Consider the following 24,901-nt stretch of genomic DNA (forward strand, 5'->3'; position numbering starts at 1 on the left):
TAATTACTCTGATAGACACCAAACAACATGCACTGAACAGAGACACTGAATTTATGGCTTATTACTACAATCTATAACCTACTATTCCCTCTTTCTGTTCTATGATTGCAGAAGTGTTAACGGGCCACTCTATCTTGAATGGTCCCTTACAATATGTGCCAATGACTCATGCTAAACAATCTGTTCCACCTGGCATTTTGCTGTGATGCTGGGAGTTCTTTCCCCAGAACTGAAGAAGAGCTGTTTTGGCTCAAAAGCTTGTCTCCCTCACCAACAGAGGTCCAAAAAAAGATATTACCTCATCCACCTCATCTCTCTAATATCCTGAGACCAACACAGCTACAAGCATGCTGCATACGAGGATTATGATGTGGTGAATTTTCTATCATGACTGGATGTTTTTCTCATAGATTTGCTCTAGTTCAAACAGAAATTAATTCAGGGCAGCCCTCCGGCCTGTGTTATACAGGAGGGCAGACTAGATGATCACAAAACTCTTCTGACTTTGTAATCTGTTAATTTGTTAGTGTGACTCCAAAGAGAGTTTGTAAAGCACTTTGGGATCATTTGGACTAAAAAGTGCTACCAGCATCTATCATCTATGTAGGTATAAGGTATAAAAGTATAATTATCTCTTGCTGAAACCAGGCCTTTACTTGTCTAAATATTTGTCATTCAACTTTACCATTTGTTCATTTTGTGTTTCATCTCATATGTATTACATTATTAGTAATGTTTGTTACAGTAGTGGCTAAGGGCCAGCTGAGAACAGGCCTTCATTCTGCTAAAGAGCGTACAAACACAGAGTAGAAGCTCTTTGGGGCAGGGACTGTCTTTTTGTTCTGTGTTGGTACAGCAGTAAAGACAGTGGGAACCTGCTTTGTGCCCAGGGGCTACCAGGCACGACAACAATACAAACAACAAGAAGTTCCAACGCTGCAATACTGGTACAAGAGTTGGGTCGGCTCTTCCCTCACCCTCACCAATTCCTCAGGAGAATCTGTGAATTCCCACCCGGGGGACAATTCTGACCTCCTGAGAGGTGTCTGTGGCCCTTTCTGTTGCTGACCTTCAGCAAACCACAGAAGAGTCTGAAAGCAATTTTGGCAGGTGCTTGTGCTTGGCCCCAACCCTGCTGCCTCCTTGGTGGGTACAGAGGGCCCTGCCCCGGGGGAGCAGGTACTGAGGTAGGGAGTTGGGGAGATGCATGCTCCCGGCACAGCAAGGCAGGTAGCTCTGCAGATGCCGTTGTCCTCCATACGAAGTGTGTGTGGGGGGTGGGATCGGGGTGCTGCAGAGCCCCCCAGAGCCCGACTACTCGAATGGGGCGGGGATTGCCCCCACCGCTCCCCGCGGCAGGCTGCAGCTCCCGCACGGGCCCACCAGGGGGCGCTGCTTGAACGCTCACGCCACAGCGGCGGCGGCGGCGGCGGCGCCGCAAAGGGCGGGGAGCGGGTGGGGGCTGAGGTTGCCCCAGTGACCGGGGGAAGTTTGGGCTGAGGAGCCCGAGCGAGGCCGGCCGCGGAGCCCGGGAAGTGGGGGCGCCCCAGCCGGCCAGGCCCGGGTAACTGCCCCGCCGTCCGCCTGGGCCCGCCGCAGCTTGGGCGGGGGGCGAAGGGGGGTCAGAGAAGCGCCAGGGTGGGAGCGGCCGGGGGTGCGGGTGGGTGACGGCAGTGACGTGGCGGGGGTGCGGGCGGGTGTTGGTGACGGTGGCGGGGGTGCGGGCGGGTGTTGGTGGCGGTGGCGGGGGTGCAGGTGGGTGACAGCAGTGGCGGTGGTGGGGGTGCGGGTGGGTGACAGCGGTGGTGGGGGTGCGGGTGGGTGTTGGTGACGGTGGTGGGGGTGCGGGTGGGTGACGGCAGTGACGTGGCGGGGGTGCGGGTGGGTGTTGGTGACGGTGGCGGGGGTGCAGGTGGGTGACAGCGGTGGCGGGGGTGCGGGTGGGTGTTGGTGACGGTGGTGGGGGTGCGGGTGGGTGACGGCAGTGACGTGGCGGGGGTGCGGGTGGGTGTTGGTGACGGTGGCGGGGGTGCGGGTGGGTGACGGCAGTGACGTGGCGGGGGTGCGGGCGGGTGTTGGTGGCGGGGGTGCGGGTGGGTGACGGCAGTGACGTGGCGGGGGGTGCGGGTGGGTGTTGGTGACGGTGGCGGGGGTGCAGGTGGGTGACAGCAGTGGCGGTGGTGGGGGTGCGGGTGGGTGTTGGTGACGGTGGCGGGGGTGCGGGTGGGTGACAGCGGTGGCGGGGGTGCGGGTGGGTGTTGGTGACGGTGGCGGGGGTGCGGGTGGGTGACGGCAGTGACGTGGCGGGGGTGCGGGTGGGTGTTGGTGACGGTGGCGGGGGTGCAGGTGGGTGACAGCAGTGGCGGTGGTGGGGGTGCGGGTGGGTGTTGGTGACGGTGGCGGGGGTGCGGGTGGGTGACGGCAGTGACGGTGGCGGGGGTGCGGGTGGGTGTTGGTGACGGTGGCGGGGGTGCGGGTGGGTGACGGCAGTGACGTGGCGGGGGTGCGGGTGGGTGTTGGTGACGGTGGCGGGGGTGCAGGTGGGTGACAGCAGTGGCGGTGGTGGGGGTGCGGGTGGGTGTTGGTGACAGTGGCGGGGGTGCGGGTGGGTGAGAGAAATGGTGTCTGAGGTGCAAGTGGGTGTTGATGACAGCTGACGGAGCGGGTGTGTGACAGCACTGATTGCTGCATGTTGATGGTGACTGGGAGTGTGGTGACAGCAATGATGGGTGATAGCACTCACGATGTGGGTTGGTGCGTGTGGCTGGGGGTGCAGGTGGGTGTTGGTGGTAGTGGTGGGTGTGCTGGTGCATGACAACAAGGATGGGTGGGGGTGCAGGTACATGTTGATAGTGGCTGAGGCTGCAGGAAGTAGACCGTAGTGATGGTAGAGGTTTAGGAAATAACAGTGGAGACAGTACGGGACTATGGTTGGGGGCACAGTTGTGTATGACAGGTGGGAGATGCAGAGCCTGTGATGTGGTCGTAGAGTGTGAGGGTAACTGACAGTAGTTGAGGGAGCAGGTTGTGTGTGACAATGTTTGAAGTGTAGTGTTAGTAGTGGGGGGCAGAGTTGATGGGGATGGTGGCAGTGATGGTTAACAAAATTTGGATGTGGGTGGTAATCATGCTGATGGTCACAGTGATGGGGTGTGTCATGACTGTGATGGTTACAGTAGTTTGGCTGTGGTGGAAGAATGAGTATTGCTGATGGGTGGGGAGATCACAGCAGCAGGAGTACTGATTGTAATGGTGGTGTTAGAGCTGTGACTGAGGTTATGTCTTCACTACCAACGTTAAAGCGCTAATGTGGCTGTGTAGTCGCGGCATCAGCCCTGGGAGAGAGCTGTAGAAAAACCACCCCCACAAGGGGAGTAGCTACCAGCGGTGGTGCACTGTCTACACTGCCACTTTATAGAGCTGAAACTTGCATCACTCGGGGGTGGGTGTGTTTTTTCACACCCCTGAGCGAGAAAGTTTCAGCACTGTAAAGTGGCAGTGTAGACAAGCCTGACAGTACTTTGGGAGAAGATAAATAAATCTTCATCGTTCTGTAAATTTTCTTCTTGTCTTTAAATCTGTAATCAATTCTCAGCCCCCAGAAATGTATCCTGCTCCCTCTCGTCTATGTATTTTTCTTTGGTTTGCATTATCTATTAAATGTGTTATTACAGTATGTTATTTACCTTGGTCTGGCCTGGAGGCCTGTGTGATGTTCACCTCACTGAAGGAATTTCACAGATAAATCATCGAGCTCAGCTGTGGCTTGAGCTTCAGAAACAAGCACTGCCAAAAACTTGCTGCTTGAAATACTTTCTTGACCCCTGTATTCGGCACTAAGCATGGACGCATGGAATCCATTTAGAGCAATACCCAGAGACCATAAATATGGAAGAGACAGGGAGGAAGTGTGGGGGCGGGAGAAGAGAACGATCTGCCATTTTCTATTTCTTAGGAAAATCATTACAGTAGATGCACAGATGGAAAAGGCAAATGGTTATTTTTTCCCCCTTTGATTCTGTATTGTGAAATGAGGATGCCCAGAACCTAACTTGATCTTGCCTGCATTTCCGAACAGGTTGTGCACCTGTGTGCTTGGGCTGGAAGTTCCAGAGAAGCCTAAGAGAGTCAGGCATCCACTTCCCATTGAATTTCAGTAGGATTTGAGCACCTAACTCAGTTAAGCCCCTTGGAAAATTCCAGCCTTAAAATCAGCACCCACCGCTCTCTTTATGTTTTAAATCTCTGCCTGTGACCAACATTGAATTTGATCAATAAAAATGAACTTAACAAGTAATTGCAGGGGGGCTGTAGGCATACTAAGGACAGGTCTGCTGATCAAGGCCTTATACCCAAATTGGTTCCTGGGTCATGGTGGTTTCTTCATGTACAGCAGATGTTATGATGCTGCAGCAGACACATCACAATGTGGTTCCATAATGCAAATATTTACTACTGTGATGCAAACATGAAAGTGTTGATCTGGGCCCCTTTGGATAGGTCTGCACAGCATATGGCTGCAAGGATCCCAGCCCAGTCATGTGTCCCTGCTGGGAGTTTGAAGTTTCCAGGACTAGACTCTTACAATAAGAATTAGCTGTCACTGTTAAATAATTAGCTGGGGATGGGGACGGGTGGCTGCCTGGTCTAAGCATTGGATTTGAAACAATCAGCCCTTTCCTCGAACCACATAATCATAACCAGCAAAATTGACTCAGTCCTTCAGTGCAGGTAGATTTTCTATATGCAGCTTACTCAGGGTCATGAAGATGTCTTTGAATAAAACATCAAGGAGGAGATTTTTCAAAGGCATAAATGATAGGTTCCTAGCTCCCATTGTCTTGTCCAACCCTAAATCTGCCTCTCTCAGATTTCCAGCCTTCTATCACTCTCTTTAAACTGCCCTTGTGCATGTGCCCTTTACCAATCTACCTTCTACCAGCGCAACCAACTACTATGCCAAACAATAACCACTCATATTGGGGGAAAAATAATCTTACAAAAGCTGGAGTGTAGACTGGCAGGTTGTGTGGTCTGTGGTAAATAGTTTTTGTAGTAATAGTAAGCTTGGGACCTATGGGTGGAGGACTAGACAGTGTCTAGAATTAGGTGGCTTAAGTTCATTTCCTTGTTTTAATGCACTTGTGTTGGGTATGCTGTGCTGCTTCACAACAATTTTTGTATGTGTTAATTTTAATGGGAAACAGCCTGTCCTATTGTGGAGGTGGTGGTTGTGACTTGGGGTTAAGGCTGTATCTAAGGAGCTGGTGTGGGTTAGAGAAGTCCTGATGCTTAAGCCACCTGTTCTACCCTTTTGGGTCCGGAAGAGCTATGTCCACTGCAGGACCAAAGAATCTAGTCTGTGCTGTGTGTAATGGCATTAGTTCTGTGGACTAGCACTGACTAGTAGCAACCTTTGTTAAAGTTTTTTTTTTGTGTTAATTAACATTTGGAACTCAAGCAGCTGGGCAATTTCATATTAAAATGGAAATACAGCTGAAATGTAATAATGAAGAAACTCTATAGATGTCCTTTCCTTGTGATTTGTTTTTCATATATGTATGCTATCAATGTATGCTGTCAACAGAATCGCTGTCACTTTATTCCTGAGGTTGGCATTGCAAGACAATACATGTAGGGATTACTGTTGACATGCATATATATCCCTTCAGAAAGCAGTTTTATTCCCAGCTCTGACAATCAAAACCCATGTCAGAGATACAGCAAACATTTATAGTTCTGGGAGAATATAAGGAAGGGGAAGAGAGATGCGTACTAAGAAGTGAGCTAGAGCTGGCCTGATGAAAATGGACCTGAAACAGAAGAAAAATAGCTAGAAAATAAACAACTGCTGGTTGGATTTGTGTGAATGAAATAATTCCAATACTAAGGAATGCAATTACTAGTTGCTACATAGGCCCCAGTTCAGGACAGCACTAAGTACATGTCACTAGAACGTAGGCACGTGCTTAAGTGCCTTCCTGAGAAGGCATGGACTTTACCATGAGCTTATGTATTTTTCTGAAATGGCAGCCATAGCTCCCCACTAGCATGAAAGGCCTGATCCTGAAAGCATTTACAATTGGGTCTAGTGCTTACTGCCATAATTTGTTCTGCTTAAGTCAATGCAACCACTCATGTTACGAAGCACTAGCAGTAGTATATATTTGTAGGATTTGGCCTTTATTTACTAATGGGACTGTGGGCCCAGTCTTGTAAGCCCTTCTGTATGGTTTGACTAAATAACCTCTTGAGGTTCCTTTGAGCCCTACTTTTTCAGGATTCTGTGACTGAACTGAGGTCCTAAATTTAAACTTTATAAAAGCAGGATTTTTCAAAACCTAAAATCAATAGAAATGTTTTATATAATTATTGTTTAAAATTTCCAGTCAACATTACACATTTTTTTGCAGTGTTTGAAACTCAAATCCTAAAATATTGGACTAGAATGTGAGATTCTGACAGTGAAACCAAATAGAAAAATAAGGTGAAATGGGCTCATTTTCATTGTCCAAGTTGAAATAAATGCAAAAAGTATGTGTGTGTGAGAAGCATAAACAATGAAAAAGTATATTAGATATTTAACCACACAATTACAGAAGTGTCGGACTGGAAGTGACCTCAAGAGGTCATCTAGTTCAGTTCCCTGCACTCAAGACAGGACTATGTAATAATGAGACCATTCCTGACAGTTGTTTGTCTAACCTGTTCTTAAAAACTTCTAATCATGGAGATTCCACAACCTCCCTAGGCAATTTGTTCCAGTGCTTAACTACCCTGACAGGAAGTTTTTCCTAATGTCCAGCCTAAGCCACCCTTGCTGCAATTTAAGCCCATTGCTTCTTGTCCTATCCTCAGAGGCAAATGAGAACAATTTTTCACCCTCCTCCTTGTAATGTACTTTAAAACTGTTATCATGTCCCCCTTCAGTCTTCTCTTCTTCAGACTAAACAAACCCATTTTTTTCAATCTTTCCTCAGAGGTTATGTTTTCTAGACCTTTAATCATTTTTGTTTCTCTCTTCTGGACTCTGTCCAATCTGTCCACATCTTTCCTGAAATGTGGCTCCCAGAAATGGACACAATACTCCAGTTCAGGCCTTATCAGCATGGAGTTGAGCGGAAGAGTTACGTCTCATGTCTTGCTTACAACACTCCTGCTAATACATCCCAGAATGATGTTTCCTTTTTTTTGCAGCAGTGTTACACTGTTGACTCATATTTAGCTTGTGATCCGCTATAACCCCCAGATCCCTTTCTGCAGTACTCCTTCCTAGGCAGTCAATTCCCATTTTGCATGTGTGCAATTCATTGTTCCTTCCTAAGTGGAGTACTTTGCATTTGTCCTTATTGATTTCATCAGTTTACTTCAGACCATGCTGCTATTTGTAAACATAGGTAAGGACATTTGTTTTCTAAACTACTATTTTACCTCACTAAGTAACTTTTTAATATTAGGTTTTTGAAAAAATAACCTATCTGAAATTGAAAAGATTTTTGGAAAAGTGATTTGTTTTAGCCTGTGATTTAATATTATTTCACTATTTCTCTTTTCGCTGATAAAACATCCACTTTTTCAGAGCTGTTTGTTGCAGGTGCCACAGCCAGGTAAGAATGTGAAGTTATACAGATCATTAATTTCCCTTGTTTGTTTTTCTTAGGTATGTTCTAAATTCCAGAACACATGTGGCATAAAACATGGGAAAGAAAAAGAAAAAAGGGAATCAGGTTGGGCAGTTTAAAGAAGCTAGATCATCTTTCCCAGAAGCCTTGCTCGCTTTTCAGTATGTTTCATAAATTTAATTTCTCAAGTTGTATAAAACATATGTCACATGTAAAACAGATAGCAAATAGCACTTACCTCAGCCAGTCGAAATATTTGCTGTTTTAACACAGAGAAATGTGATTGTGATTTTTTAATAACATTTTGTGATACAATGTACAAACTGTAAACCCGTGCATATGGGAGAAAACATTTAAAATGGGTCAAACATTTTCTTTTTTCCTCGGGTTAGAAATTAGGAATTTCTCTTGCTTGAATTTCATCAAAAAGTTTTTTTAAAGCAACATATCTGTACACTTGTACATAATGGGCTTTTTGTCTGTTAATAGTAAATTTTTGATAAAAAAAAATCTTGAAGTTGACATCTGGTTCTGGTAATTGTACACTTCTAGGATTTCCTAGACTTCACATGGTTATGAAGTCACTAGGCCAGATTCTCAGGGCTGGCAGTTTGGTCCCTTGGTGCAGCTCAGGGTGGAGCACAAAGGAGGCTATGAGATACCTTTACATCCCCCAGATCCTCATGCTGCCAGGCACCAGTCTGATCCCAAGAAGTAACAGAGCAGCTTCAGGGCTGCTTAAAGTTGTGCCACTGCCAAGACCCTATGGGGGCCGTTCTGGCAGCTGGGAATCACATGAGCACAAGGGCACTCTCCTTGTGTCATCCTTAGGCTACCCATGGAAAATCTCAGTGACTTTAAAATAAAAAGCAGCCTTAATGGGGTAAATATCCAGCCCGCAGACATTCTTCAGTGAACATAAAGGACCCAATTCTGATCTCACTTACAGCAGTGTAAATTAGAAGTTATTTAATGTAAAATCAATAGTTATGCTGGCCTAAAACCGATGCGAGAGATAGCAGAATGAAGGGCAGAGATTCCTTTTTTAAAGCCCAGTGATAAAGTTTTCTGAAAAGTTTCCAAGTTACCTTCTCTCTCACATATACCTCCACCTGGAATCCCAGTAAGTTTAGTGTGACTTTTAAACACATTTTTAAAATCATATTTCAGAAAGCTTTTATTAGGAGATGCCAATCTCGGCATACCATGGACCTCCTTACTTATTCCCATTAATTCAATAGGAGCAGGATCCAGCCATGACACAGTGACAACAAAAACCCTGATGGAGTCTGTTGAATCTCACAAATATACCTCCTAAAATAGATAATCTTGAAATGATCTTCCCCAAATCATAGACTCCATCCTTTTTCTCTTGTGCTCCTCCTGGACTTCTTTTCAAAAACAGATTCGGATTACTGTTGCCTTGCAGTTAATGAGTTGTCATTGCTTTGAAGTATTAACAAAGATCAGAAACAGCAACAAAATAATTCCTAGTCATCAGTGTTATTTAGCATCCCCGGTAGACCTAGAGCCCTGGGCAAAATTGCAGCTTTAACATTGTATGTAGCTCTGTCTAAGCATAATTGGACTACAGATAAATCACTCCAGGATTTGAGAAACAGATGGAAAGTTGGTTACAAAGAGACAGCATCTTTGGCCCTACCCACACAGGAATCTTCTGTCAGGTTACTAACTGGTTAATGGCACATGTGGCTAAAGGCATTATTTATTTGCATTCATCACACTGTTAATATTTTGTTACTAACTGGTGAATTTTAAGCATGCAAATCCCCTGCTACAAACAATGTTCAGTTCCTGTAACTGGTTGGGAGCACATATTTTGCTGTGTGGCTGGACACCCCAACTGTGCCTCCGTAACTAAGTTGAGTCCTTCCTCTTCCCATAGCTATGCAATCAGATATCCCACAAAATCTTGTCAAAATGTACAATCCCTGGTTATTATGGATAACATCTTCTGATGGCACAGAATCCATCAAGACCAATAGCATATTTAAAGGCCTGTTCACAGTACAACTTTGAATTGAATCTGTAAGTGGTCACTGGCAAGGTTGGCTCTGAAGACAGTTTGTAGCTCCACACTTCCAGCTAGGTTAATCAGCATGACAGTTAACCGTATTTTTTCCCTGCTAGAGGCATATCTGGCACTTGGTTGCCTTCTTGTAACCAGTTCAACACCCTATTCCCTTTTTCAGTAGAGATAGGCCTCCAAAACTGTGTTTGTGTAACCAGTGTGATTGATCTTACTTCCTAGGGAAGGCATCCCAGCATGCCTTGCTCCCTGTATCTGTCTGCATGTCCTTTAGGCATTCTGTTCTTTGTTGAGGCAATAAAAGATAGCTGAACAGATTTCTCCAGCATGCACGTGTATGGATTCAGGTAACCTGCCTGGTAGGTGTGGCCACACAAACACAGATGTCATGATGGCAGAAAAAGCTGCTGTGTGGACACAAGCTAAACAGTGTTACTTGCAACCAACCAGTTATGGTGACCATACCTCTAAGTTACACAGTTACGGTTAAAGATTGTAGTTGTGGACATGGCCACATGGAAAATTCCTTCATTGTAAGCTACTTGTACTGGGAAAATCTGCATGTTTGGCAGCCCTCTGTTGACTTTGAAAATGATGGAGGGAAAGCCCTATAGTGAAAAATGTTAAAGCAGAGGAGAAGAAGGGAGGAAAGAGGAGAATATACCAATATGTTATTAAATAACCTGACTTACTTGCTGTCTGATTTTTTTGGAAGATGAATGACAGGAGAACAAGTTAATATTTAGCTCTGTGACTTTTATCACATTTAATTTGAAAGGAAAACCCCCCCAGCGGCAGGCAAACATTGAACAATTCACATCAACATTTGAAGAATAACAAGTACTAGTTCAATGTCTGGAAAAGGAACACAAGGCCGTCAGCAGAATAGCAGATGCCTACAGATCGAGTGTCTTTTGCCAGAGTTTGCAGGACTTTGTGTAGGGTTTCTGTAGTACTGTATGAACTTTATTTAGCATTTTGCAAGGGGCACACTGGGAGCTCCCGTAGAGTAACAGACCAGATTCAGCTGAGTTAAGATAGGGATGAATGTGACCCAATAAATCAACAAACAAAGCAATACAACATCCCACTAAAAAACAGTCAAAATATGTTATTAGGATGAGAAAAACAATAGCTTTCTTATCAGTTCACAGGTTTGGCAGTTCCAGCATCCAAATAGATGACTCATTTGTCAGGAGAGTCTTCCATTGACATGGGAATTGCACTAATTTATTTTTTAATCTCCTAATATCATAGTGGGAGATATGCACATCTTATTTTTTTCCTCGGTACCTTTGTAAATCAGACCCTTAACATCTGCTTCAGTTTTCTTATTTGTAAAACTGAGCATAATAATATGTCTGAACCTACCTCTCAGATGTATCTTGAGGATTAATTTGTCAAGTGCTAAAAAACTTCCACATCTTCTTTTTCTCCCTTGGCTTGAAATTTCCTAATGTTGCTGTTCATAGATTTTTGCTATTATTTGCATCATTAATAGAGTTTCCCAATTCAATGATAGTATCAACTCACTTGTGAACTAGTGGGGCCTGGTGATGTGCCACCCGTGAGTTACCAGACTATTTTGGTACTGGATTTTAGTGTGGTTTAATACTGCTCTCTACGTATTATAAAATATTGCATGCAATTTACATTATTCCAGAAAAACAGTACCGAAGAGATTGTTAATCAAGCATGTTCATTAGCTCTTTGAATCTGACATTTTAATGGACAGCCCTTTCAGAATAAGAAAGTTACTTATAGTAACAACAAACCCTGAAAATTTATTCTACATCTAGATATTTTTGATACTGAAAAAACAGAAACAGAGACATTAATACCATCAGATCAGCCAGTCTTGAGGTCCCATTGAAGCTTCCTTCACCCATTATGATAGAAATTAAGATCAGCATCAATGTTCAGAATAGCAAAATAGACCTGAAGAATTTTGATAAAAATGAATGTAATTTAAATAGTAAATTAGTAAACAATGGGCATAGCATGCTGCCAAAGCATAATCTCTTTGATCTGTAGTACATTTTTACTGTAGCCAAAGACTCCTCCATGTCTTCAATATATACTTTCCTCTTAATATCCTTAAAATGTTTAAGAGAGGATCTGAAGAATACCTTAGAGCAGATACCCAGAGTGGCATATTGACAGCAGAGTATGCAACACTGATAACTTGTAACTTACATGACTAAATCCCTGCATGATTCAAAGATCAAACTTATTGAGGGAAAATATCTCTATTTGAATAAATACACACTAGTAGGAATGGGAAAAAAAGAGAATGATACTTGTTGGAACAGTAGAGGATCTAAGGGTAATTGGTTACACATGTCTTTATTTGGCCTCAGGGTAAGACAGTTCTGGAAAGAGGTATGACATAGATTAAATATGGTTTTGGAAATTGACATAAGTAGTAACCTAATATATTTAATATTAGGAGATTTCAGAGCTTGAGAGAGTTGGCTGTGTCTACAGATTTCTGCCGGTGTAGCTATGTTGGTCAGGAATATGAAGAGATGAGATCCCTGACCAACACAGATGTGCTGAAAAAAGCCAGTAGTACAGACACAGCATATGCTGGCAAACCTGTACTTTTACTGGTATAGCTTGTTTCACTCAGGGGTGTATGCGTGGGGTGTGTGGAATAAGATATACTGGTAAGAGCACAGCTTTGCTGGTGTAAGCTATGTTCACACCAGTAATGTTGTATGGGTATAGTATATCAGTATTCCTATATACTTGTAAAATACTCTTACTGTAGACATAGCCTAAGGGGAACCACTGGAAAAAGTTGTTTTTAAGAGCAACAGCTGTTACTCAGTGGATAACCAAAAAATAAAATAAAATGAGTGTCATCCAGCAAGAGGTATGAATGTTGTGAGCTGGTTCACTGTGCTAGGCTTATCAGCAAATTCAGAATAAATTACTTTTGAGGTCTGAGCCTGCATTTCTTTCTTATTCAGAGCTCCCCTGGAAGCTAACAGAAGTGTGTATGAGCAAGAAATACTGCATTAGGCTCACTGGGCCAGATTTTTAGAAGAGTTCAGCATCAAAGCAAGTGGCCAGATTTTCAGAGTTCAGAATGTTGCATGTGGAGCTCTCTTGAAAATCTAGCCATAAGTATTACAGTGGGAGCTACTGGGTGTAAAGCATTTTTGAAAATGTGGCCCCAGCTATGGAAACAGAACCCTTGAAAATGTGGCCCAGTGTTTGCATGATAAACTAGATAACTGAACTACTATGCCTGTCCTTTATCGATACAGTCAATACAACAGAATGTTTTACTTCAGCATACCAAGGTGCTTTGCTGTTAGCCCTACAATCAGTATGGTTTATTTATACTCCTCATCCCTCCTCTTTCTTTCCTGTAGAAATAAAATTGTAAAACAGGAAATGCAGTTTCTTAGGCCAGTGCCACAGGGAGACTCATGAAGCTGTTCATCAAGGTTTGGGAAGTTCTTCTTCAAGTGATTGCACATGTTCATTCCACTGTAGGTGTGTGTGCACCCCGTGAACAGTTGTTGGAGTTTTTTTCCCTCAGCAGTATCCATTGGGGTGTATTGAGTGCCCTGTCACCACGCACTCTGCATACTGGGATAAGAGGGCGTGGCCACCCCTGATCCCCCTCAGTTCCTTCTTACTGCCAGTGATGGTTGTTGGAGCAATTCCAGACTTGTTAAGTCACGTGCTTCTCTCATTTTTTTCTGTATAGATCCTGTCTGTTGTAAACTACTACTACGTTTTTAGTGCTAGGTTTGTGTTCTAAGTCTTTGACCACTTTTTATCATTTGATACTGGGATTGGTAGTGGAACGATGCCTCGTTTGCCAGGGTTTCAGTTCTGCCAGACCTGCATTAAACCCATGCCAGTCAGCAACCCACTCCCACCCTGCTTGAAATGTCTGGGAGGATCCCACATTAGTGACAGATGTCACATCTGCAAAGGATTCAAGCCCTGCTCCAAAAAGAAAGAGGAACAAGAGTCAAGTGCCTGCTCATGGAGGCAGTGTTTTGCCCACTACGAGAATCATCGCACAGGGAAAGCATCCCAAGTACATCAGCTTCACTATGGAGCGCTCAAGAGATGTCTATGGCTCCTCATTCCCATTCACCAGTACTGAAGAAAAGACTTAGGCCTTCCTCAGGTTTGGTACCTCTCTTGACTATGTCAGTACTGAAGTCAGACAGAGGTGGACACTCTACAGAGCATTCAGGGAAGTGGCTGTTCCAGGAACACTCCTCGTCTCCCAAGAGGGGATTGCTGCCTCCGGAGCCTCTGCCAGGTGTGCCGAGGCCAGCCCCTGAAGACTTTTGCAGAGCCATCAAACGGTGCCACTCCCAACCACGCCAGAGGAATATGCAGCTGCATGGGACCTGCTTAACCTCTCAGTAGTGGTATAACTGGCAGGTAGAAGGTCTGCAGCTGATACTGATGTCTACAGCTCATACCTCACTGCCTCGAGATTCTGTAGTACCGCAAAGGACCAAACTTCCGCAAAGGACCATGCTGTTGATAGGAAAGCCTCCAGTGATTTTCCTGGCACCACCATCCCCAGGCTCAGGCTACCTCTCACAGGCCAACCTGGATCTGCCCCTCAGTTGTCAGAAGTATCTGACTTTTCTTCTTTGGACTCAGAGGTGAGGTCATTTGTGTGCTATCTGGGATGGAGAAAATACCCCCCATTAGAGACTTTGGGACCATAGGCCGTGCAGCAACCTCAGCATTCACCTCTTTCAAAGGGTCAATGGTCCAGGCAAAGATGGGTTCCAGACCCATACCAGTGGCTGTACTGGACATCATGAGGCATCCCCCCTCCAGCTAGGACCTCCCCTCAGTCATCTCACTCGTTATCATGGAGAGTGCAGAGAAGATATCGGCACTGAGTGAACCATTCTACAGGAAGTGGTACTGAGACTGGTACCAAGCAGCCAGAAATCACTTGGGCAGCTTCTCCACCACAAGTCATAGACCAATCACCTCAGATGCCTATTGCTTCCTCATCCTCATTACCAGACGAGGCTATTGAGCAGTCAAGTGACTCACCACTGCCAGAGGACCACAGGGCTCATCAAGATCTTTTAAAAAGAATTCCTCTGTACTTAACATTCAGGCAGAAGAGGTGAATGAAAGTTCTCACAAGTTGGTGGACGTTCCTGGCCAGGGGTGGCTTTACCAATTAATGAAGCTACCATGGAGCCAGTCAGGGTTCTTTGGTTGACACTCTCCTCCTTGCATTCCAAAGCAAAATGAGCTGAGAGGACATATTTTGTCTCCTCTAAAGCCTATGAATATTTTCACTCTCATCCTCCCACCCCTCCAGTTTCTGTTGTGGTGGCAGCTGCTAATGAGCAGGAAAAACAGCACAACAAGCTTCCACACCGAAAGGCAAAGAACCAGAGACTGTATTTGTTTGGTCAGAAACTTTATTCCTCAGAAAGTCTGTGACTCAGGACTGTAAACCAACAGGCACTCCTTGACCCTCATGGAGAACATTATAAAATTTAAAAACAAGTTCACAGAGGTCTGTAGACAGGAGTTTGCAATAATGGCTGAAGACGGAAGCTGGTTTCCAGAACTACTCTCCAGGACCGTTTGGATAGCGCAGACTCAGATGCTTGAACCCTGGCACCAGCTAGTCCTATGAGAATGTATTCATGCTTGCAGTCATCTGGAGGTCCAACAGACTATCCAGGACCTCCCTTCTGACGGTCTCTTGCTGTTTTCAGAGAAAACAGCGGATAGGCTTCATAGCCTTAAAGATTCCAGGGCAACACTCAAATCCCTTGGAATCTATACCCCAGCGATGAAAAGAAAACAGTTTTGTCTATAGGCACCAGGATTTTGTTCCCCGATCCCAAGATCTGCCAAGAAAAAAAGGCACGGGTTATAAGAGGTGCCCTCAACCACACTCCTCTTCAGCATTAGTGGGATCATCCTGTACAGCTGACGTTTCCAAAGAGGGATTTGATGGGTTGGTCTAGGGCAGTGTACCAGTGATCATAGTTCCATCAGTTTCTCATGTTTTGTTTACCAGTTTATCCCACTTCCTAAGTGCTTGGATCCACATCACATCGGACCGGTGGGTCTTAAGCATGGTGGAACAGGGATATGCCCTCCAGTTCATTTCTAAACCCCCTCCTCCCATGCACCCCACTTTAGAGATTGTCCTTCAACGGGAGATCCAATCTTTTCTTCAGGCAGGGGCCACAGAGGAAGTTCTGTGGTACCTCAGGGGGAAAGGCTTCTATTCCCGCTACTTCCTTATCCCCAGAGCAAAAGGGGGTCTCTTTTAGATCTATGAGAGTTGAGCAAATTTCTGAAGAAAATAAAATTCTGCATGGTTACCCTAGCCTAGATTATTACTTCCGTGGAACAGGGGGACTGGTATGCTGCTCTTGACTTAAAGGATGTTTACTTCCATGTCACAATATGCCACAACCATTGGAAAATTCTCAGATTCATGGTGAATAGTTGCCATTATCAGTTAACAATAGTTCCATTTGGTTTGTCAGCTGCTCCTCAGGTGTTCATGAAGTGCATAATGGTGGTGGCAGTGCATCTACAAAAATTAAGTGTCCATATGTTACAGTACCTGGACAACCTCATTGATCAGAGGTCGGTCTGAAACTCAAGTCCTGTCCAGCATATCCACTGTCCTGTCCATATTCAACATGCTGGCGCTCGTAGTAAATTGGAACAAATCAATCCTGAAACCAGTACAGACAATAGAGTTCATTGGGGAGTGCGAATGTTCATTTTGTCATCTCTAGATTGCTGGATGGGCCCTCTGAAAGTTTGCATAGGGGTTCCCTTTTCCCCTCCCACTGCCAAGCCTCACTGTAGTTACAGATGTGTCATCCCTGGGTTAGGGAGCTCATACCAGGTCCCTGCAGACTCAGGGTCTCTGGCCATCTTGAGATCTAAAGACTCTCATAAATGTTAGGGAGTTAAGAGTGGTGCGTCTAGGCTACTTGGTCTTCCTCTTCCACATAGTAGGAAAGAATTTATTAATTTTAAGAGAGAATTGAACAACCATGTTTTACATAAACAGGCAGGGTGGGGCATGTTCAACTCAGCTGTGCCAGGAGGCAGTTTGTTTCTTGGTTTTTTGTACAACTAAGTTCATCTCAGGGCTGCTTCCCTTTCAGGAAAACAACACGTTAGCAGATCTGCTGAGCAGGTCCTTTGCTGATTGCCACGACTGATCACTATATCCAGGTCCATCTTCCAGCTCTAGGGGACTCCCCAAGTGGACCTGTTTGCAGCAAGAACCAACAGAAAATGCTCTCAGTTCTGTTCATGGGAAGGGATTAGTCCAGGCTTACTAATAGCTGCTTTTCTTTTATCTTGGAAGAATTTCCTCCTGTACACCTTCCCTTCGATTTCTTTACTTCATGCACTGGCACAGCTTCGTCAACACTGGTACTCAACCTTTCTAACCTTGTCAGTTGAGCCTCCGCTGTCTCTCCCCTTGGATCAAGACTTAATTTCCCAGGATCATGGGCACCTGCTCCATCCCAGCTTCTGAGCTCTCCATCTGACAGCGTGGATGCTTCATAGCTGACACCCTTTGAAAGGTCCTGCTTGAAGGACCTTCAGAAAGTGCTTCTGAATAGCAGAAACCCCCAAACTAGGAACACTTATCTGGCTAAGTGGAAGTGCTTCTCTATTTGGTCTCGTTGGAAAGGTGTATCTCTCGAGTGGGTACTCCTGAACCTTGTACTGGATTATCTTCTAGATTAAAAACAGACTTTGCTATTAGCTCTATAAGAGTGCATCTGGCAGCTATTTCGGCCTTCCGTGTCTCAGTGGATAGTAAATCTCTTTCCTCCAACCCCATGGTCACCCAGTTCTAACAAGCTTAGTCAGAATGTACCCACACATACATCCTCCTTGGGATCTGAACTTAGTCCTAGCAAAGTTGATTGGACCAGCCTTTGTGTTCCTTGCAACTTGCTTTCTCCTTCACCTCTCTATAAAGATAATATTTCTTGCGGCAGTTACCTCTGCCAGAAGGCTGGACGCGTTGAGAGCCCTAGTTTCAGAGCCTCTCTCTTCCCTCATCCAAAATTTTCCCGAAAGTAGTCTCTGATTTTCATGTTAACCAGGCAGTCAATCTGCTGACATTCTTCCAAAACCCCATATGCGCAGGGATGAGGAAAAACTTCATTCACTGGATGTGAGAAGGGCTTTAGTTTTTTACCTAGGGTGCTGTCCTTTAGATCCTCCACACAATTCATTGTGGTTGCAGACAGAGCTAAGAGCCTACCAGTTTCCATGCAGAGACTCTCATCCTATATCTCTTTGTGCATTTGTTTGTTACCAACTGGCTAATATAACCCCACCAGCTAGAGCAGGGGTCGGCAACCTTTCAGAAGTGGTGTGCTGAGTCTTCATTTATTCACATTTAATTTCGCGTGCCAGTAATACATTTTAACATTTTTTAGACGGTCTCTCTCTATAAGTCTATAGCCTGGGGTTCCGTTCACCTAGGCCGGCAGCAGGCTGAGCAGGGTCTGCGGCCAGGACCTTGGCTGGCAAGGGGCCAGCAGCCAGAACCCCAGTGCTGAGCGGGGCCGGTGGCTGGGACCCCAGATCAGCAGTGGACTCAGCCCACTGCCAGTCAGCCCGCTGCCGGTCTGAGGTTCTGTCTGCCGGCTGCTGCCAGCCAGGGTCCTGGTTACCGGCCCCACTCAGACTGCTGCCCGTCTTGGATCCCTGTCCTGCCCACATAGAGTAGGTACCTACCTTCTCCCTGGTTCTAGCCCATTCTCTTCCTCTCTCTCTGCACTGAGCTGAGGGTGGAGTGCACTGAACACAGGGCTGGGGGTGAAGGAGCAGGCTGGGTGTTGGGGTGTAGGATCTGGCCAGGAGCTAGAATGAGGGAGGGGGCTCAGGGTTGGGGCAGGAGGCTTGGGTGTGGAGTGCTTACCTGGGCAGCTCCCATTTGGTGCGAGGGGTGCAGGTGGGAATGTGGGGGGGGGGGTGCAGGAGCTCCCGTTTGGTGCTCAGGGTGGGGGTGGGACTGTGGGGTATGCAAGAGTCGGGGCATGGGGTGTGGGGGGTGCAGGAGTCAGGGCTGGATGTGTGTGAGGAGGGTGCAGGAGTCAGGGCAGAGGGCTGGGGTGTGTGAGGAGGGTGCAGGAGTCAGGGCAGAGGGCTGGGGTGTGTGAGGAGGGTGTAGGAGTCAGGGCAGAGGGCTGGGTGTGTGAGGGGGATGCAGGGGTCAGGGCAGAGGGCTGGGAGTGTGTGTGTGGTGGTGCAAGGGTCAAGGCAGAGGGCTGGGGGTGTCGGCTAGGGTTGTGGGGGTGCTCCCAACCCCCTGCCCAGAGTGGCTCAGGCAGGGGGCTAGAGGGGATATGCCCTGATTCCACCCCCTTTCCCCAAGGCCCCGTCCCCACCTCTTCTCCGCCTCCTCCCCGGAGCAAGCGCAAGCGCGCTGCAGCTCCACTTCTCCCCCTCCCTCTCAAGGGCCATCAGCTGATTGGTGGCAGGGAGGGAGAGGAGGAGGAGCAGGAACCCAGCATGCTGGGGGAAGAGGCGGGGGAGGGGGGAGCTTGCCTACCCTGCATCAGTAGCCGGCAAGACCAAGCTTCTCATTATGCCATTTCCCATTATACCAGAGAGTCCCGGTTTCAGACAGGTTGTCTTATAATCACTGTTCAGTTAGACTCCCAGCCCACCTCCATGTGAGTTTGCTTGTGAGTTGCCTACAGTGGAATGGACATGTGCAATCACTTGAAGAAGAAAAAAAATGTTACCTACCTTTCTGTAACTGTTGTTCTTTGAAATGTGTTGCACATGTCCATTCCACAGCCCACCTGCCTTTCCTCTCTTTCAGAGTCTATCTGTCTGAAGAAACTGAGGGGGTTTCGGGCAGCCCCGCCCACCTATACCAGGATGCAGGGGTGTGTGTGGCACTAGAGGGAGCTCAAGCCATCCTGACTGGTATTGCTGAGGGAAAAAAATATATGACAACTGTGCCTGGGGCATGTACACACCTTCCGTGGAATGGACATGTGCCACACATCTTGAAGAACCACAGTTACAAAAGGATAGGAACTGGTTTTTTTATTTAGCAATCAGTGGCCACATGCTAACCTCTACTGTGCAAATTGTGACAGGGCTGGTGAGAACAGCAAGCTTGCTGTGTACTCTCCATAGCCTCCTGTCCGCAAACATCAAGGAAGCCCTTCCACGCAGTTGGGGAAACAGCCTTTCTGCATGATCACGGCTGGTCTGACTAAATGTCTGCCCAGAATTTTACTGCAGGCCAAACCATTACATAATTCCCTCTTTTGCAGTTACAAGTTGTGTGTGTATGTGGATATGCATATGTTTGCGTGTTTCAGTGCAGCCCACCAGCAGGGAATGCATAGTTTGTAAGGTGTTCAGGAAGCCGAATCCCCAGCTGTTTCTACAGGGAGCAAACTCCAGCCCTTGGCAGGACAACTTAAAAGAATCTGTGAATAGACACCCATGGAGTTTCCCACCTCCCACTCAAAATTCTGCATTGAAGAGGCATTGGCCTATTAGGAGACAGCATGATCCTGGGAATCACCTGACAGAGTCAAGAGACCTGGGTCCTACTCTTGACTGTGTCATTGGCTCACTGTGTGATGCTGGGGAAGTCACTTAACTGCTCTGTGGCCCAGTAATATGGGAATAACCATGCTTACCCACCTTAGCAAAGCAATTTGAGATCTACAGGCAAAAAGCACTAACTAGTATTTGTATCTAACTTACTTTAAAATAACTACTCACTCTCTCTTTCTTCTGTAGCTGTGTTATGACTCTTCATACATGCTTCTTTCTCCTCAGAATTCAGATAAAAGAAGAGGCAATTAATCAGCTTCTGTTTGAACTAAAGCAACTAAAAGAAAAGAACAAAAAATATCATGAAAGAGTAAGTAAACATGCATCTCTCTCCCATCTCATGCTCTCTAGTATATTTTAGCTAGTAAAGCTAAATCATTTGTCATGGTAAACTACACACTTACTGTAACTACAGTATTTGTAGCAATTAATATTTTGCAAAGCCTATTTTGAAAACAAGGTTAGTGAATCACTTTATATGCTTACGGAGGTATAATTTTGTCATTCTAAATTATATGTAACAAAATGGAGTTCTGCTCTAAAAATAACTAAAAATGGTTTGCATGGGTATAATGATTTGGAACTTAGTAAACAATTCTGTGGCTCTTGCGCAGGAAGAAGTAGAATCCAACTTCCTCTGTATTACCCATGCTGGCTGTGCAGGTTTAGGAGGAATAAAAATCAGTATGATCTTATTTCTGTCATTTAAGTGAGCAGATAATGGCTCTGAATACAGATCTGTTGAATAAGAAGGTGTCATTTTTATAATCTCTTCTGATGTAGTGGTGTTGCACAAATGAAAATGTGGGACTAGTTTGGCCTGCAGAACCTCAAATATAGTGAAAAATGAGGAAAAGAGCCCAGCTCAACTCTCCAGGCTGAGTTTGCAATGTTGCCAGATAGAGAAATAACTTACTTGTAAATTAACCACATTGAGTCACTTTAGAAACAAAGAAAAATGGAACCCCAGGGTGCTAATTTTATGTGGTCACTGTTCCAGAAGAATCACACTTCAAAGATAAATTTAGTACAAGGCCTAATTAGGTTGCTGTCAGAGCACAATGAATTTTGGACTCCAGAAATATATATAATGTATTGATCAAGAAAGACTGTCTCTCTCAATGAAATGAAAGAGTTGGACCTTGGCAATCAAACAGTTTTGCAGACTAGACTTCTTCCAGAAGGTGAAGTGGACAATAAAGTCCCTATCCTCCCCTTGCCCTCTGTTTGTAGCACTTTACTAAGTGGTCAAGTGTGATTAGGCCACTGATTTTAAGTCTCCTCTTAAGAGAGCTGTAGCTTCATGTGGCTGCTGTTTCCCAAATTCCTGCAGCATCTATTCTCTTCCAGCTGTGGACTGCTGACATCACTGGGAACAGCTAATTTGGCTCTGCTCTCCACCAACAGCTGTAGTCTCTTGTGATTTTCCCCCTAGTTAGCAGCCAACTCACGGTCTCTCATGGGACTCCTTTCATTTTTTAGTTCTTGGAGGATATTTTAGAGTATTCAGAGTAGCAGCCATGTTAGTCTGTATTCGCAAAAAGAAAAGGAGTACTTGTGGCATCTTAGAGACTAACCAATTTATTTGAGCATAAGCTTTCGTGAGCTACAGCTCACTTCAACTGATGCATAAAAGTAGAAAATGCAGTGAGGATGTTTTTATACACACAGACCATGAAAAAATGGGTGTTTATCACTTCAAAAGGTTTTCTCCCCCCACCCCACTCTCCTGCTGGTAATAGCTTATCTAAATTGATCAGTCTCCTTAGGGTTTAACAAGAACGTCTGAGGGGGGGGAGTAGGAAAGGGTTTAACAAGAACGTCTGAGGAACATGGGGGGGGGTAGGAAGAAAGGAGAGTGATCACTTTAGATAAGCTATTACCAGCAGGAGAGTGGGGTGGGGGGAGAGAAAACCTGGATTTGTGCTGGAAATGGCCCACCTTGATTATCATACACATTGTAAGAAACTGTAGCTCACGAAAGCTTATGCTCAGATAAATTGGTTTCAGCAGGAGAGTGGGGTGGGGGGAGAGAAAACCTTTTGTAGTGGTAAACACCCATTTTTTCATGGTTTGTGTGTATAAAAAGATCTTCTGTACTTTCTACAGTATGCATCCGATGAGGTGAGCTGTAGCTCATGAAAGCTTATGCTCAAATAAATTGGTTAGTTTCTAAGGTGCCACAAGTACTCCTTTTCTTTTTGCGAATACAAACTAACACAGCTGTTACTCTGAAACCTACCCTTGTAAGGAGAGTGATCACTTTAGATAAGCTATTACCAGCAGGAGAGTGGGGTGGGGGGGGGGGAACCTTTTGAAGTGATAAACACTCATTTTTTCATGGTCTGTGTGTATAAAAACATCCTCACTGCATTTTCTACTTTTATGTATCAGATGAAGTGAGCTGTAGCTCACGAAAGCTTATGCTCAAATAAATTGGTTAGTCTCTAAGGTGCCACAAATACTCCTTTTCATTTTAGAGTATGCTGCACTACCCTTTGTTTCCTTTAGCCTAGTTTTGGGCTCCCTCTTTTTTTCACCCTCATTTCTCTGGTCAGTTGGGCATTGATCCTTTGAGAAGCAGAGTGTCTCTGATGATTTCTGGCTGTGTATTTTATTGGATTCCCATTGTTATGTATTTGGCTTGTATAGTACACCTCTACCCTGATATAACACTGTCCTCGGAAGCCAAAAAATCTTACCGCGTTATAGGTGAAACCGCATTATATTGAACTTTGGTTAGATCCACTGGAGCGCGCAGGCCCCTGCCTCCCTCCCCGGAGCGCTGCTTTACTGCATTATATCCGAATTCATGTTATATCGGGTAGTGTTATATCAGGTAAAGGTGTACTTAGATCTCTCATGGTGTGGCATTGGGAGCAAACTCACTAAATTGGTAGCTGCAGACTGTTTCCAACTGGAGTTTGGGCGACATGATAGAGAGACATGGTGTAGTGATCTGGGTACAGACACGGGTACCAGAATACCCTGTAGTTCTAATTTTGACTGTGATGCTAATTTTTTTCTGTGGCTCTGAGCAAGTCATTTAACCTTTCACTGTCTTAGTTCACCATGTGTAAAACAAAGGTGATAGAACTTAAGTGGTATGTTGTTATAAGGTATGTTTGTATGTTGCCCAGAATTCTGCTGAATCTAAGCGAATAAGTCAGTAATAAGTATTATTGTTAAAACACAACATGCAGCCTATATTCTTAGCAATGGGAATATTGAGCAGACTAACAGTCATTTGTCTCCCTTTTCCTGGTAGTAACAGGTTTGAGCTTAGTTAGAAACTTCTGGGACTTACAAAACATCTTCAGCTCTACTTTTTTGCAAGGAACCATGTTGTCACAGATCCAAGTGATATTTCAATTTGTTACTCAGGAAGAGATTTTAAACCCCTTTTATTATGTATCTTACTCTTGTTCCTCTCATAGAATGACTATCTGAAGGAAGAACAGCTGGGACACATCCGCAGTCTGCTAAGCAACTTGAAAACACAGGGCAAAGAACTAGAGCAAAAGGAGGTTGTAACCAGGGATGATGTAGAGGCAGCAATGAGGGAGAAATGGCAATATTTTAGGGACCAAGAAATACTTCTGAAAGGTGAGTAGTAAGTTAGTTATGCAAGTGCTGTTTGCAGTTTTCCATAGTTAGGACTGAGTTGAATTTTGCACTAAAGCAGCACCACCTAACCCCAGTCTGGTGTCAGGCTAGTGTCTTCCTCAGTTTCCCCTCACTCAAGTTGCATCTCCCAATCTTCCAGCCTGGTTTGATTGCTACAGTGTTTTGGCCAGCAAAGTCAGTAAAGAAAAATTCCCTGAAGGGTATCCACATTGAAAAAAATACAACGCGGCCTTCCACCCTCAGTGTCAAACTGGGCACAGCCCCCTCCTTCCTGAGGGCTTGTCTTTTCATCTGATTTCAGAACTCTTCAGCTTGCCCTCTGGAATCAGCTTTCCGCCCTTCCCTGGCTCTGCTCAGTCTCTTCCTTCAGACCAGGACCATCCCTAGGGGGGAGCGGGGCCGGGGACATAAGTGCTGAGTTTCTAATCTGCTGGGGACTGCTCCCCCTGGCTCCGCCCCCATTCCACCCCTTCCCCCAAGGCTGCGCCCCCTGCCCTGGCTCTTCCCTGCCTCTTCCCGCCCTTCCTCTTTCCTGCCTAGTTCTGCCCCCTCCTGCAAGCACGCTGCACCCTCACTCCTCTCCCCTCCCTTCACCAGTGCCTCCTGAGGCCGTGAAACAGCTGATCTGCGGTAGGTGCTGGAAGGGGAGGGGAGGCGCTAATCGGCAAGGCTCGCCGGTGGGCAGGAGGCGCTGGGAGGAGGGAGAGGTTCTGATAGAGGGGCTCCTCCTCGCCCTCCCTCCCTGCCGCTCACCTCCCTATTTGCCTCCTCACCCCGCTTATCTGCCCAAATCCCGCCTCCCTCCCCTCTTGCCCGGCCCCCCCCCCAAATTGTGGAGCCCAGGGCAGTCGCCCCGATTCGCTGTACCCAAGCGATGGCTCTACCTCAGACCCTCCTTTGGGGGGTTCGTTTGGGTCTCTTCCCACTTTCCACCAAGAATCAATTCCCAGCACTGGCTCTCCACAGTCCTCTGTCTTATCTCCACTACAGAAGG

The 24,901-nt window shown here is 45.7% G+C and overlaps 1 protein-coding gene across 1 annotated transcript in view; it reads left to right on the forward strand.

The window, feature by feature from the left end:
• Positions 1 to 1,471: 1,471 nt before the first annotated feature.
• CCDC83 (coiled-coil domain containing 83) overlaps positions 1,472 to 24,901 on the forward strand; it is a 44,699-nt gene continuing 21,269 nt past the window's right edge. The window contains exons 1-4 of the mRNA XM_084617056.1: positions 1,472 to 1,564; positions 7,661 to 7,783; positions 20,506 to 20,590; positions 23,718 to 23,886. Coding sequence (XP_084473182.1) covers positions 7,698 to 7,783; positions 20,506 to 20,590; positions 23,718 to 23,886 — 340 coding nt within the window. The 5' untranslated portion in view covers positions 1,472 to 1,564; positions 7,661 to 7,697. The remainder of the gene's footprint in view (positions 1,565 to 7,660; positions 7,784 to 20,505; positions 20,591 to 23,717; positions 23,887 to 24,901) is intronic.

Source organism: Lepidochelys olivacea, assembly GCF_965140295.1.
Source record: "Lepidochelys olivacea isolate rLepOli2 genome assembly, chromosome: 1".
In the NCBI taxonomy this organism is placed as follows: domain Eukaryota; kingdom Metazoa; phylum Chordata; order Testudines; family Cheloniidae; genus Lepidochelys; species Lepidochelys olivacea.